At 39.7% G+C, this 15329-nt stretch overlaps 1 protein-coding gene across 1 annotated transcript in view; it reads left to right on the top strand.

Moving 5' to 3' along the window:
- Window positions 1-9991, top strand: part of smox (spermine oxidase) — a 32868-nt gene extending 22877 nt beyond the window's left edge. Inside the window, exons 6-7 of the mRNA XM_010888536.5 lie at window positions 8710-8870; window positions 9460-9991. Coding sequence (XP_010886838.1) covers window positions 8710-8870; window positions 9460-9609 — 311 coding nt within the window. The 3' untranslated portion in view covers window positions 9610-9991. The remainder of the gene's footprint in view (window positions 1-8709; window positions 8871-9459) is intronic.
- Window positions 9992-15329: the final 5338 nt, after the last annotated feature.

Genomic DNA, 15329 nt, shown 5'->3' with positions numbered 1-15329 from the left:
CTGTCAGCATTGATGGTGCCTTTCCAGATGTGTAGGCTGCCCATGCCACACGCACTCATGCAACCCCATACCATCAGAGATGCAGGCTTCTGAATTGAGCGCTGATAAGAACTTGGGTTGTCCTTGTCCTCTTTAGTCCGGATGACATGGCGTCCCAGTTTTCCAAAATTAACTTCAAATTTTGATTCGTCTGACCACAGAACACTTTTCCACTTTGCCACAGTCTATTTTAAATTACCCTTGGCCCAGAGAAAACGCCTACGCTTCTGGATCCTGTTTAGTTATGGCTTCTTTTTTGACCTATAGAGTTTTAGCCGGCAACGGCGAATGACATGGTGGATTGTGTTCACCGACAAGGTTTTCTGGAAGTATTCCTGAGCCCATGTTGTGATTTCCATTACAGTATAATTCCTGTATGTGATGCAGTGCCGTCTGAGGGCCCGAAGATCATGGGCATCCAGTATGGTTTTCTGGACTTGACCCTTATGCACAGAGATTGTTCCAGATTCTCTGAATCTTTGGATGATATTATGCACTGTAGATGATGATAACTTCAAACTCTTTGCAATTTTTCTCTGAGAAACTCCTTTCTGATATTGCTCCACTATTTTTCACCGCAGCATTGGGGGAATTGGTGATCCTCTGCCCATCTTGACTTCTGAGAGACACTGCCACTCTGAGAGGCTCTTTTTATACCCAATCATGTTGCCAATGGACATAATAAGTTGCAAATTGGTCCTCCAGCTGTTCCTTATCTGTACATTTAACTTTTCCGGCCTCTTATTACTACCTGTGCCAAATTCTTTGGAATGTGTAGCTCTCATGAAATCCAAAATGAGCCAATATTTGGCATGACATTACAAAATGTCTCACTTTCAACATTCGATATGTTATCTATATTCTATTGTGAATTATAGGTTTGAGATTTGTAAATTATTCCATTCCTTTTTTACTCACAATTTGTACAGTGTTCAAACTTTTTTGGAATCGGGTTTGTATATGCAAATTATGCCCCTAAACTTAATTACTATGAATTAAGTTTAGGGGCATGCTATGTATAGATAACAGCAGGAGAGTGGGTGGAGTGGGTTAGCCTACACTGATGCAGAGTGATGTGGACATTCACCAGAAGGGGCATATTTACCACTGTGTGGCATTACCGATTCTCTGTAAGCATTTGGGAACTGAGGAGACGAATTGCTGTAGTTTTGAAAGTGAAATGTATTCCCATTCTTGCTTGACATAGGATTTCAGCTGCTCCACTGTTCAGGGTCTTCTTTGTCGTATTTCTTGTTTCATAATGCGCCAACTGTTTTCAATGGGGGACAGGTCTGGACTTCTGCCAGGCCAGTTTAGCAACCAGACTTTAATGTGGAGCCAAGCTGTTGTAATACGTGCCGAATGTGGTTTGGCATTGTCTCGCTGTAATAAGCAAGGCCTTCCCTGAAAAAGACGTTGCCTGAATGGCAGCATATGTTGCTCCAAAACCTGTATATATTGTTCATAGCAAGTCGCCATTGCCATGTGGACTAATGCATCCCCATACCATCGCGGTTGCTGGCTTTTTGAACTGTGCGCTGATAAAAGTCTGTATGGTCTCTCTCTTCCTTAGTCCAGCTGCATCCTTGATTCCCAAAAATTATTTAAAATTTTGATTGGTCAGACCACAGGGCAGTTTTCCACTTCACCTCTTTCCATACGAAAGGAGCTCAGGCCTAGAGAAGGCGGCAGTGTTTCTGGAACTTGATTATACAGTTGTGCTCATACATTTGCATACCCTGGTAGAAATTGTGAAAGTTTGGCATTGATTTTGAAAATATGACTCTTTTATTTAAGAATAGTGACCATATTAAGCCATTTATTATCATAGTTGTTTGGCTCCTTTTTAAATCATAATGATAACAGAAATCACCCAAATGGCCCCTGATCAAAAGTTTACATACCCTTGAATGTTTGGCCTTGTTACAGACACACAAGGTGACACACACAGGTGAAAATGGCAATTAAAGGTCAATTTCCCACACCTGTGGCTAAATTGCAATTAGTGTCTGTGTATAAAGACCTAGAAAGATTTCAGCCATTACTGCCAGAAGGATTGTTCGGGATACAAAGAAAAACCCACAGGTAACCTCGGTACTTGAACAAAGATGAGCTGCATTGTCGAGTTGCCAGAAAGAAGCCTTTACTGTGCCAATGCCACAAAAAAACCTGGTTACAATATGCCCGACAACAACTTGACACACCTCACAACCTCTGGCACACTAATTTGGAGTGAAGAGACCAAAATAGAGCTTTATGGTCACAACAAGCACTATGTTTAGAGAGGGGTCAACAAGGCCTATAATGAACGGAATACCATCCACACTGTGAAGCATGGTGGTGGCTCACTGATGTTTTGGGTGTGTGTGAGCTTAAAGGCACAGGGTAAACATGTGAAAATGGATTGCAAGACGAATGCAGCATGTTATCAGAAAATACTGGCAGACAATTTGCATTTTTCTGTACGAAAGCTTTATTGGACTTTCCAGCACAACAGTTATCCTAAGCACAAGGCCAAGTTGAACCAAGATGAAGATTCTGGAGTGCCCATCAGTCTCCTGACCTTAATATCATTGAGCCACAATATGGAGATCTCAAACGTGTGGTTCATGCAAGACGACCCATTCATCTTGGCAAAATGCCTCCAGGTCATGCAGGCGCTGGAGGCATTTTGCCAAGACGAATGGGCAGTTATACCACCTGCAAGAATGTGTGGCCTCATAGACAACTATTACAAAAGACTGCACACTGTCACTGATGCTAAATGGGGCAATACATAATATTAAGAACTTGGGGTATGCAGACTTTTGAACAGAGGTCAGTTCCTTTTTTTCTTTGCAGCCATGTTTTTTTTATGATTGTGCCATTCTGTTATGACCTACAGTTGAATGTGAATCCCATAAGATATAAAGGATGTGTTTTGCCTGCTAACTCATGGTTTAGGTACAAATGGGACATACACTCACCTAAAGGATTATTAGGAACACCTGTTCAATTTCTCATTAATGCAATTATCTAATCAACCAATCACATGGCAGTTGCTTCAATCCATTTAGGGGTGTGGTCCTGGTCAAGACAATCTCCTGAACTCCAAACTGAATGTCAGAATGGGAAAGAAAGGTGATTTAAGCAATTTTGAGCGTGGCATGGTTGTTGGTGCCAGACGGGCCAGTCTGAGTATTTCACAATCTGCTCAGTTACTGGGATTTTCACGCACAACCATTTCTAGGGTTTACAAAGAATGATGCTTCAAAAATGCTTTGTTGATGCTAGAGGTCAGAGGAGAATGGGCTGACTGATTCAAGCTGATAGAAGAGCAACTTTGACTGAAATAACCACTCGTTACAACCGAGGTATGCAGCAAAGCATTTGTGAAGCCACAACACGTACAACCTTGAGGCGGATGGGCTACAACAGCAGAAGACCCCACCGGGTACCACTCATCTCCACTACAAATAGGAAAAAGAGGCTACAATTTGCATGAGCTCACCAAAATTGGACAGTTGAAGACTGGAAGAATGTTGCCTGGTCTGATGAGTCTCGATTTCTGTTGAGACATTCAGATGGTAGAGTCAGAATTTGGCGTAAACAGCATGAGAACATGGATCCATCATGCCTTGTTACCACTGTGCAGGCTGGTGGTGGTGGTGTAATGGTGTGGGGGATGTTTTTGTGGCACACTTTAGGCCCCTTAGTGCCAATTGGGTATTGTTTAAATGCCACGGCCTACCTGAGCATTGTTTCTGACCATGTCCATCCCTTTATGACCACCATGTACCCATCCTCTGATGGCAACTTCCAGTAGGATAATGCACCATGTCACAAAGCTCGAATAATTTCAAATTGGTTTCTTGAACATGACAATGAGTTCACTGTACTGAAATGGCCCCCACAGTCACCAGATCTCAACCCAATAGAGCATCTTTGGGATGTGGTGAAACGGGAGCTTCGTGCCCTGGATGTGCATCCCACAAATCTCCATCAACTGCAAGATGCTATCCTATCAATATGGGCCACCATTTCTAAAGAATGCTTTCAGCACCTTGTTGAATCAATGCCACGTAGAATTAAGGCACTTCTGAAGGCGAAAGGGGGTCAAACACAGTATTAGTATGGTGTTCCTGATAATCCTTTAGGTGAGTGTATATTACCAATTCTCTAAGGGCATGCAACCTTTTGAGCATAATTGTATCTTTGTCTGAGCTATCAAATACAGGACAGCCTGCCACCTCTTTTTCTTTTAATATTAATAAGACAATATCATAAGCACATTTATTCTCTATGTTTAAACAAACCTGAAATTTTACTTAGATTTTAATGCAGTCTAGAAATGCCATCATTACTGGTTGCTCTGCCTCCATTTTCTTTTTGAAGATGCGTGTGAATTCAACCTGAGGAGAGGGGGGGGGGGTTTATAGGCATTTCTATGCTTTATTTGACAAGAAAGTGTGTGCCTATCAGAGGCAGAAGCGTAGGCTATTGGATACACTACGGCTATAATAGTTAGTAGAGACAATTCTAATAACTTCATTCTCAGGACAGAATTGCAAGCGCATAGAACCTAAAAATAGTGCAAATAAGAAAAAAATTGTGCACGTGGTGTTGTTGAATTTGCTATTATTTTTGTTGGCCTGCCTAGATAATAAACTAACCTGAACTTTCTATTGGTGGAAGTCTGTAGACATTTTCAGGATATAGTGATGTGTCATCTTTGGTGTTACTCAATGTAAAATTCTCATTGAGAAATCAATGTGCCAGTTTGGGCTTGCATTGACAGGGTTTCGAAACAAGTTTTTCAAAACATGTTTTTCTTACAAAAACTGCAAGCAGCTCAGCACCCAGCGTCCCACTGCTTTTTGGTAGTGGAACCTAAGCAGGGTCAGTGCTGGTCTATCCCTGGATGGGAGAACAGATGGTGGGGTGCTTCAATAAGGTTATTGAAAGTGCATATATTGAGGGAATATATATATATATATATATATATATATATATATATATATATTTTTTTATCCCCTGCTGATTTTGTACATTTGCCCACTGACATAGAAATGATCAGTCTATAATTTTTATTTGAACTGTGAGAGACAGAATAAAAACAAAGAAAAACAGAAAAATGCATGTCAAATGTTATAAATTGATTTGCATTTTAATGACTAAAATAAGTATTTGATCCCCTCTCAATCAGAAAGATTTCTGGCTCCCAGGTGTCTTTTATACAGGTAACGAGTTGAGAGTAGGAGCACACTCTTAAAGGGAGTGCTCCTAATCTCAGCTTGTTACCTGCCTAAAAGTCAATGCTGGGACCACAGTCACCAAGAAAACAATTGGTAACACCAATTACGCTGTGAAGGACTGAAATCCTGCAGCGCCTGCAAGGTCCCCCTTCTCAAGAAAGCACATGTACAGGCCCGTCTGAAGCTTTCCAATGAACATCTGTATGATTCAGAGGAGAACTGGGTGAAAGTGTTGTGGTCAGATGAGACCAAAATTTTGCTATTTGGCATCAACTCAACTCGCTGTGTTTGGAGGAGGAGGAATGCTGCCTATGACCCCAAGAACACCATCCCCACCGTCAAACATGGAGGTGGAAACATTATGCTTTGGGGGATTCAGGTCAACTTCAAAGCATCAAATGGACAATGGACGAGGCCACATACCGTCAAATCTTGGGTGAGAACCTCCTTCCCTCAGCCAGGGCATTGAATGGATGGGTATTCCAGTATGACAATGAACCAAAACACATGGTCAAGGTTAACAAAGGAGTAGCTCAAGAAGAAGCACATTAAGGTCCTGGAGTGGGCTAGCCAGTCTCCAGACCTTAATCCCATAGAAAATCTGTGGAGGGATCTGAAGGTTCGAGTTGCCTAACATCAGCCTCGAAACCTTAATGACTTGGAGAAGATCTGCAAAGAGGAGTGGGACAAAATCCCTCCTGAGATGTGTGCAAACCTGGTGGGCAACTACAAGAAACGTTGCTAACAAGAGTTTTGCCACCAAGTACTAAGTCATGTTTTACAGAGGGGTTGAATAATTATTTCACTCATTAAAATGCAAATCAATTTATAACCTTGAGGTGCAGGACCTTGAGATGCTTCTTACTTGCCCTGGCTGTGTGTTTCGGGTCGTTGTCATGCTGGAAGACCCAGCCACGACCCATCTTCAACGCTCTTACTGAGGGAAGGAGGCTGTTGGCCAAGATCTCGCAATGCATGGCCCTGTCCATCTTTACTTCAATACGGTGCAGTCGTCCTGTCCCCTTTGCAGAAAAGCATCCCCAAAGAATGATGTTTCCACCTCCACGCTTCACAGTTGGGATGGTGTTCTTGGGGTTCTACTCATCCTTCTTCCTCCAAACACAGCGTGTGGAGTTTAGACCAAAAAGCTCTATTTTTGTCTCATCAGACCACACGACCTTCTCCCATTCCTCCTCTGGATCATCCAGATGGTAATTGGCAAACTTCAGACGGGCCTGGACATGCGCTGGCTTGAGCAGGGGGATCTTGCATGCGCTGTAGGATTTTAATCCATGACGGCGTAGTGTGTTACTAATGGTTTTCTTTGAGACTGTAGTTCCAGCTCTCTTCAGGTCATTGACCAGGTCCTGCCGTGTAGTTCTGGGCTGATCCCTCACCTTCCTCATGATCATTGATGCCCCACGAGGTGAGATCTTGCATGGAGCCCCAGACCGAGGGAGATTGACCGTCATCTTGAACTTCTTCCATTTTCTAATAATGGTGCCAACAGCTGTTGCCTTCTCACCAAGCTGCTTGCCTATTGTCCTGTAGCCCATCCCAGCTTTGTGCAGGTCTACAAAGTTATCCATGATGTCATTACACAGCTCTCTGGTCTTGGCCATTGTGGAGAGGTTGGAGTCTGTTTTATTGAATGTGTGGACAGGTGTCTTTTATACAGGTAACTAGTTCCAACAGGTGCAGTTAATACAGGTAATGAGTGGAGAACAGGAGGGCTTCTTAAAGAAAAACTAACAGGTCTGTGAGGGCCAAAATTCTTACTGGTTGGTAGGTCATCAAATACTTATATCATGCAATAAAATGCTAATTAATTATTTAAAAATCAAACAATGTGATTTTCTGGATTTTTGGCCACAAAATTCTGGAATTCTTAAAAGTTGTAATACAGTCATGGATGGTAACCAACTCAAAAGGGCTATTATACACATTGGTGTATTAGGCAATTGCACCATGGCCAACCAGTACTTTTTTTATTATACCGAAACAAATGAGGAAGAGAGCTTCTGGAAATGAGGGTTTGAACTACCTCACTCACTCAACTGTCAGCCATCTTGAGGAAGCTGGGTACATAATGAGGGATTTAAAGGAGAACTCACAATAAAATCAGGAAATAGGACATCCCTATATCCAGACCATTTTCACAACTTTCACCAACAAGAATTTCAGTTGAGGTTCTCTTTTGGACTATCCAAGAGAAACAATTGCTAATTAGACCAAATGCCACATCCACAGACCGAAATGTATTGTTCTTATTCAGTGTCCATTTTCCAATAAGTTACATAGATTGAACATCACTTCAAGAGAGCAAATTAGTGTCTTCGGTTGGTCTATTGTTCTAAGCCCTTGACACCTGCATGTGTATTATGGAACATTCAAATCTGTTTCACTGCTCTTTCAGAAGGTTTTTCCACATATTAATTTGGCAATAATAATCTTAAAAATGCCTGAACACAGAATCTTTGATCCTGTATGTTGATGGATTTCTCAGAATTCTCTATTTTTAAGAATCCACTAAGTAAATACTACATTTGCCATTAAACCATTTGTGCAATACCACAACAGCATTCTCTCTGTAAGCTTTTGTCCTCCTGAGGATTTTATGGTATGTTTAAAATCAATATGCAAGTTTGGCCTTGCTGTGAAGGTGCTTAGAAACATTGCATTGCAGGTTGAGAATGTTTTGTGTTCGAGTTGTCATTTGTTGGCTTTGTTTGACATTTTTCATGTCCAACTGAGAATTGTGTTAGTGTCCTCAAAATACAATTATTTTGTTTAGAATTCCAAAGCTTAATTTAAAAGTTTTTAAATTACTTTAGTAAATTGAGAAACTGTGGAACTAGTTAATAAAATAATAATTTGTTGAAACGCCTTCGGGTAAAATATACTGTACAAAAAGGTGTATATACAATTATATACAATGGTAGGTGATCATACATAACAGATATGAACGATGAGTATATCCTATATATTAATTTACATTATGTGCACAATCACAGATCTATAGTGAGTTTTCACTGAGTAAACCTTTTCAGATAATTGACCACATCAGAGGTTTTCCTGGATACTGCACCTTAAACTGTACTTCCTACATTCACACGCTCGCAGGCTAACACACACAAATACAGATGACACGCTAACTTCCTCCATGTTGAGGTTTAATCCTCTCCGAAGCAGATTCATTACTGAAAGATTAGAGTTGTACGACCTCTTTCTGCATTGTGAATACTGTGCTACTTTTGACCAGAGCCCCATGATAGGGTTGATTTGTGCAGATTAAGTAGACATGTTAGATGTCATCCACTCTGAAACTCAGTGGCTTTCATTGGCTTATTTTCAAATGTGTCTGTGTGTATATTATGTTCCAGTGGCGATTCAAACAGTCATGACCCCCCCCCCCACCTTCATCCTTGTCCCACAGGGAACCCTGACATTCCGAAGCCGAGGCGGATCCTGCGCTCATCTTGGGGCAGCAACCCCTACATCCGCGGCTCCTACTCATTCACCCGGGTGGGCTCCAGTGGAGGGGACGTGGAGAACCTAGCCATGCCTCTGCCTTACGCCAAGAGCACCAAGGCTCCGGTAAGAACCTCATCTGGATCTCCCCACTGACCAATGTTCCAACATAACTTAAGAGTTCACCAATTATTTGCATATTCCTTATCAGGAAATACAAGTCTGATTAAGCCAGATGCTAGTTTAGTCACCGGAGGTACGAGTAGCATGTCGTCAATCTATCTGATATCACCATGCCAACTCATCAGATAATGAAGCCTGGGTGTTGGCCAGCAGTGTAGCTCCTGAAACCTGATGCCTCCGTGTCAGTCTGTCTGTCCGTTTAGTGCCTGCGTGACCACTTAAAGGCTGTTAAAGAGACAGTGCCAACACAGAAATCCCAGTCAAAATATATAACAATGTCTGAAAGTGTCTCCTTGCATAAAGGACATGTTGATGTTGTGTCCCTATGGCAGACATTATGTACATACTATATTGTTTAGGTAATGGGGAGCTTTTTATGGTTCATAATTAAAGCACATTGGACATTTATGTTGGGTCACCCCAACATTTACTGAAGTTTATTTATTTTATTGCCCTTCTCCGTGTCTGTCCTCTCTTCCATCCTGTCTACTCTTCCACCCATCTTCCCCTCCTGCAACTTGCACCCTCTTAGCCTCTTCAGGTGTTGTTTGCGGGGGAAGCAACCCATCGGAAATACTATTCCACTACCCATGGTGCACTGCTGTCAGGACAGAGAGAGGCCACTCGTCTGACGGAGATGTACCAGGACTTGCACAAAGAAACCACAAAGCCTAACATGTAAAAACGAGAAATGAACCACTGACTAGTGATAAAGATAAAAATTTAAGTTTGCGTTGAATGCTTTCTATATTTTAAACAGAACATTATTAAGTTATACATGTAAAAGCATAGAAAGGGCATTACAATTATAACAATGATAATGATGAATACTGTATTTACTGTATTGTAGATAGACATTAGAGCACGGTAGATTTTAACACTTATTTGAGATGTACTGTAAAAAGGCAGCAAAGGGTGCCATCATCTCCGTCAGTCTTTTTTTATTATCAAAGACTTATTAATAAGTTAATGTTTATATAATAACACGTCTCTAATTTAACTGTTTTTGTAAGTGCCTTCTGTATTTAATGTATTGTTATTGCAAAAAAATAAGAATGGCAAGAATGAATAAAATTGTTTATTAATTTGGAAAATGTTAATGTTTCTGTATTTCATTACATAGGTATGCGTAGCAAAGACAAAGCACAAAAAGAATTCTATCAAAGCCCTGTTACTATGATTATTATTCCATGTTATTTATTCTGGAAGGAAATCATCCAAACCGTTTATGACAATGCCCATATGAATCCAATTTGAGATATCGTATTCAAGCAAGAGAAACCAAACTAACATGTTTAGCCTATCCCAACATACAATATATTTAAAAATATACATATACTAAACTATGCCTAAATATGAATTTGCTTAATTTGCATTATTAAACTAAAACAGTATCTTTTGAACATTTCAAGCATAGAACTTGCTTTTATGTTTAGGCTATTCCAACTTAAAACTCAGAAGTGTGTATCATCTCTGACTATATTACATTAATTTAATTAGCATCATTAGCATAAGTTAACCCAAAAAACTGTATCTTAACTATTCAAGCTAGAGAGACAACTGTTTGACATTGTTAATCAACTGTTTGACATTGTTAAATTGAAAATCCCCAAAGCACAGTAAAGTCCATTATTACAAAATGGGGAGAATATGGCACAACTGGGTATCTGTTCTCTTTTGAGCCATCCTCAAAAGAGAAGTATCTAGGCAAGGAAGGAAACAACCAAGAGGCTTATCGCAACTCTAGAGGAGTTACAGTCTTCCACAGCTGAGCTGGGAGACATTGTGCATATTGAATCCATAGCCCGGGTGCTTCACTAAATATATAGGAAATGCCACACTGTAGAGGCTTAACGTTTATGTTCTGGAGTGGCCAGTTAAAGCTCAGACCTAAATGGAGAATTAGGGGGAAGAGTTCCAGATTGCTGTTCATCAAGGGTCCTTATCCAACTTGACCATGCAATTTTAGAATGTAGAATGAGTAAAGATTGTTGAGTCTAGATATGCAACGCTGGACTAACCAATCCAAATCCACTCATGGCTGCCAAAGTTGCTTCTACTAAATATTTATTAAAGGGGTGAATACTTATGCAATAAATTATTTTCTGATCTTTGTAAATCATTTAGAACAATTGTTAGGTTTTATTTTTCACTTTGACATCATGGATTTTTTTTCACATAGTCGCGAAAATGTCAAGTCGTAACACATTAAAATGTGGAAAGGTCCAATTACTGTGAATACTTTTAAAAGCCACTTTATGTCGATATGAATTAACATAACTAGCATTATTTAATCCTAAAACAGTATCTATTGAATCGTTCAAACTAGAGGAACTAAACACTTTTTTTTTTCAAATGTTTAGATATCATCACTTCAAAATCAAACTTTTTTTTACTTAGACAAGCTGGCAAGCACACAAGATTTACATTAGTTTTACATGTAATCACATTTCAATGGGTTCCTAACAGTTGTGGACAGCTTTTGGCATTAGCAGTGTGTTCCTCATCTACACCAATCAGAGAAGAGGACACTAAAGAACACTGTGTGAATGTTCCAAGTTAGCAGATGGCGACAGGACCTCAGGCGTATCGTCACACCTCCCTGATGTGTTAGTTCACTACTTGAGTCAAGAACGTGCTGCAGCATTTTGTCTATCAGGTATTCAAAGACCTAGAGACAGAGAGACTGCCTGATAAATGCTAAGGGAAATACTGACCTACTTGGCATTACTACATCGGAGTGATACAATGCAGTTAAATTGCCTAACAGGCCTGACTTTTTCTGTATTCTTGAAATGTCTCAGAGTATGACTTGTGTTCTAGGACCAGGTTGTTCCTGTTCATGGAATACTTGTTCACTGAGGTCAAAAAGACAAACCTAATCTTACATCAACAATTTAAGAAGCAAGCAGAAACAGATTTGCTGAGTTAACAAGGGATTTGACTGCCATCTGCTGGATACTCTAATGTACTGCATACAGGACTAGATGTTCATGGTGGTCCCAACTGTATTATAATCTGTTATGACTAGAAAACATTTACATCTCCACACAGCACCGGCTACAGCCATAAGCAACATGAGTGGTCACTTAGGGCCCCCGACTGCTAGGGAGCCCCCAACCGATAGAAAAAATCAAATGTTGCTTAGGGCCCCCAAATGGCTAGAGCCAGCACTGTCTCCACGACCACTTACACACTAATCAGTTTCTGGGACACATATCTGGGAAGATGGGAATAAATCAAAGAGGATTTCGGATGGACTCACAAGAGAACAATTAGCATTCCAGCAGCATGTTTACTTAGGCCAGCGAAATTCTATGTTATGGCAGATAAGAGGATAATTTGACCCAAACTCACATCACATATACTTTCAATGAGGAGAAGGGAATGTAAATAGTCCATTTTATATGGACCAATAATATGTAGGTTGTCATGCTGCATCACATGGTTGCTGGGGTAATCACCAAAATCCTTTGCAGTAATTCAGGGAATGAGTACAAAAAAATATTTTGTTGAAACTACACTGTCACAACTCAGAAATGAAATGATATTCAAAAGTTAAATAGGTCAGATCTCTAAAAATATTTGGAATTCTTTGTAGTCTACATAATTCATACAATTGTTGGGCAAGTGCCTAATTTACTCCAGTTTACTTTGAGAAGAGCATGTCTTGTTCCATAATTACTCAGAACGGACAAAACGGCGAACATGACCAGAGAACTCCTATGAAGTACTTTTTTCCTCACTAAATTTGATCACTAACCACACATTTTTGCATCTGCATATGTTTAGTGTATGGTTTTAGGATTTCTTTCCACCCCGGAGTCATCTAGGGGCTAAGATGGGCACTAATGAGTCAAAGATCAACGGTGCAAGTGTACGGGAAAAGGTTGTCCACATGTGGGCTAGAATTATCATCTTTCCAGAAAGCCTCATTGTTTGATCCAACAGGTGGACTTTAACCACCATGAGCATCTAGTCCTGAATGGACCTAGATTTTGGGGTCAACTCAGTTTGGTCCAAGACTAGACCTCATACGGGTCAAGGAATGGTTATCTATACTTCAGTCTTATCCATACGATGTGACAAATCAATATTTTGATTTATTATCTTAATATTTCATTAAAGCCTCATCATGAAGTATGTGCGAAAGTTTTTTGGTCAAGATTAACTTGTGATTCATTATTATGATACTGACCTCCAGTCCTCAAAACATATAACTGCTTAGTTTTTTCCTAAGTGGAAGCTACTCTTTTCTGAAACCATCCATCGTGAGACAGAGCAGACTGTTTCTTTTGACGTATAGACTAGTTGTGTTAAGTCTATTTGCAGTAAAACCGTTTGGCCTTTTTAACCTTGTTAGAGTTCCAAGCCATTTCCCATGGTCCTGTTTTCTTACAGTTCATAGATAGTGGGACTTCTGTACATTTTTACAAAAATTTAAAAATTCATTGTGGACAAATCTTGTATTTTTTATAAATCTTTGGCCTATTTTACTTTCTTCCCGTAACTAACAGAAATAAGAAAACAAAGAAATCAGTCATCATTTGTAATTAATTTACCAAATTGGGGAGCAGTATCATTTGTGGGGAATAATATTTTTGTCATCGTCTTGTTTTAAAAGGTTTCTTATTGGACAGAATGTTATCTATATGGGGATGTCTTGTTATACATTATTGAACAGATTATATGAAGACATTTTAAATTATATCACTAAGTACTCACATTCAATCATGATCAACATTATTATGAAGTACTTGCAAAAACACAATAGCATTGACAACCAAGGCTTGTAGTAGAAAAAGTGGAAAATAAAGTGCCATTTATGTCATCTTGTTGGGTTTCAGCAGTTCACTGGTGAAACCCTAGTGTTTGTTCCGGTTCATTATTATTATTATTATTATTATTATGGCAAAAAAGTTTTGTTTTTCAAATTCCCATGAGATAAAAAACACTCGTGGCTGATGCAGTGCCACATGGAGTTATCATGCTTTATAAAGGATTTTCTTTTTCATCTGTTTGTCACTCAGTGGATCTGTGTCAGACATTTGTAGGTAAACAATGCCTTTCTTTGTTTACCTTCAAATGTCTGTTTCTGTGCCATATGTAATTTCTTATTGGAATGGTTTTGTAAGTGATATTACGTGGAATAAGTGGGATAAAAGTTTGGACATTAACTCACAAATACCTGATAACTAATAAAACGAGAGAAATCACCTTTAAACTAATTCATAGGTTTTACCCAGATAAGTGCTTCCTCAAAAGACTTAAGAATGACATGAGATAAAATGGCTTAAAAGTGCCTGCATTTTCATGGTAGTAAAGGGCCAAGGGCCTCAATGTCTGGTGCAGTGGCGTGCATGTCAGCCTGATGGTGGCGCTGTCACAAGCCTCCAAAGTCATTTTTTGCAAGCTCACCACACCCACCCCTTGTGACCTAGAGCCTTGGAAATATAGATGTACTTCCTCATGATGATCATTTTTGCCATTGGGACCCATGAAGTCTGTCTTGATGGATTTTCCGCATTTTTAGATTTTTGGAAAAGCACAAAAGAAATGTACTCCTCTGGCAGCAAATGTCCGATCTTCTTGTACTTTGATATTTGGCATCAAGGTCCTCAAAAGATATAGCAGCCAGGCCAGTATGTCAAAAAACATGGATGCTATTGATAAACGAACATGTCTGGGGGCGTGGTTCTACATATTTATAAACATCTCCTACACGGATAATGTTATGACGACTCTACTGGGTACGTATGTTGACAAGGACCATATGGAACAAATTACTGCAAATATTTTTTATCAACCACATGGTGGGGCTATTGAGGTATTTCACAACAACAAGGTTACCATACTCACCCCTTTTGAGATAGTGCCTTGAAAAGAGGTAGATAAGTCTACCTCCTCATAAGGAACATATTTGCCATTGGGACTCATTAACTTCACTTTTAGGTTTTGATGGCATTTTTGAATGTGTGAAAAACACAATAATTATCTCCTCTTGCATCAAATGACCAATCTTCATGTACTTTGATATTTGGCATCTAGCGACCAAGGGCCTCAAAAGTTATATCAGCCAGGCCAGTATGTCAAAAAACAAGGATGCTATTGATAAATGAACATGTCCGGGGGCATGGTTTTGCATATTTAGACATCTCCTAAAAGGATAATGGTATAATAATTCTACTTGATACATTTGTTAACAAGAATGAAACGACAATAATGACTGCAAAGATAATTTTTTTCAGTGGCGCAAGTACATTTTAAAATATCACTGAAGGCACCTCAGCGTGATTTCTTTATGCATATTATTTCAGTATGCACTGACAATTCCAGAATTGTATATTATGACAACAAAAATTGCCACCCACAGCAGCCCATAAACACCATGTTGCTTATTAG

The sequence above is a fragment of the Esox lucius genome, chromosome 25 (assembly GCF_011004845.1).
Source record: "Esox lucius isolate fEsoLuc1 chromosome 25, fEsoLuc1.pri, whole genome shotgun sequence".
In the NCBI taxonomy this organism is placed as follows: Eukaryota; Metazoa; Chordata; class Actinopteri; order Esociformes; family Esocidae; genus Esox; species Esox lucius.
Note: the sequence above shows the minus strand (reverse complement) of the source record. Positions and strands in the feature narration are given on the sequence as shown.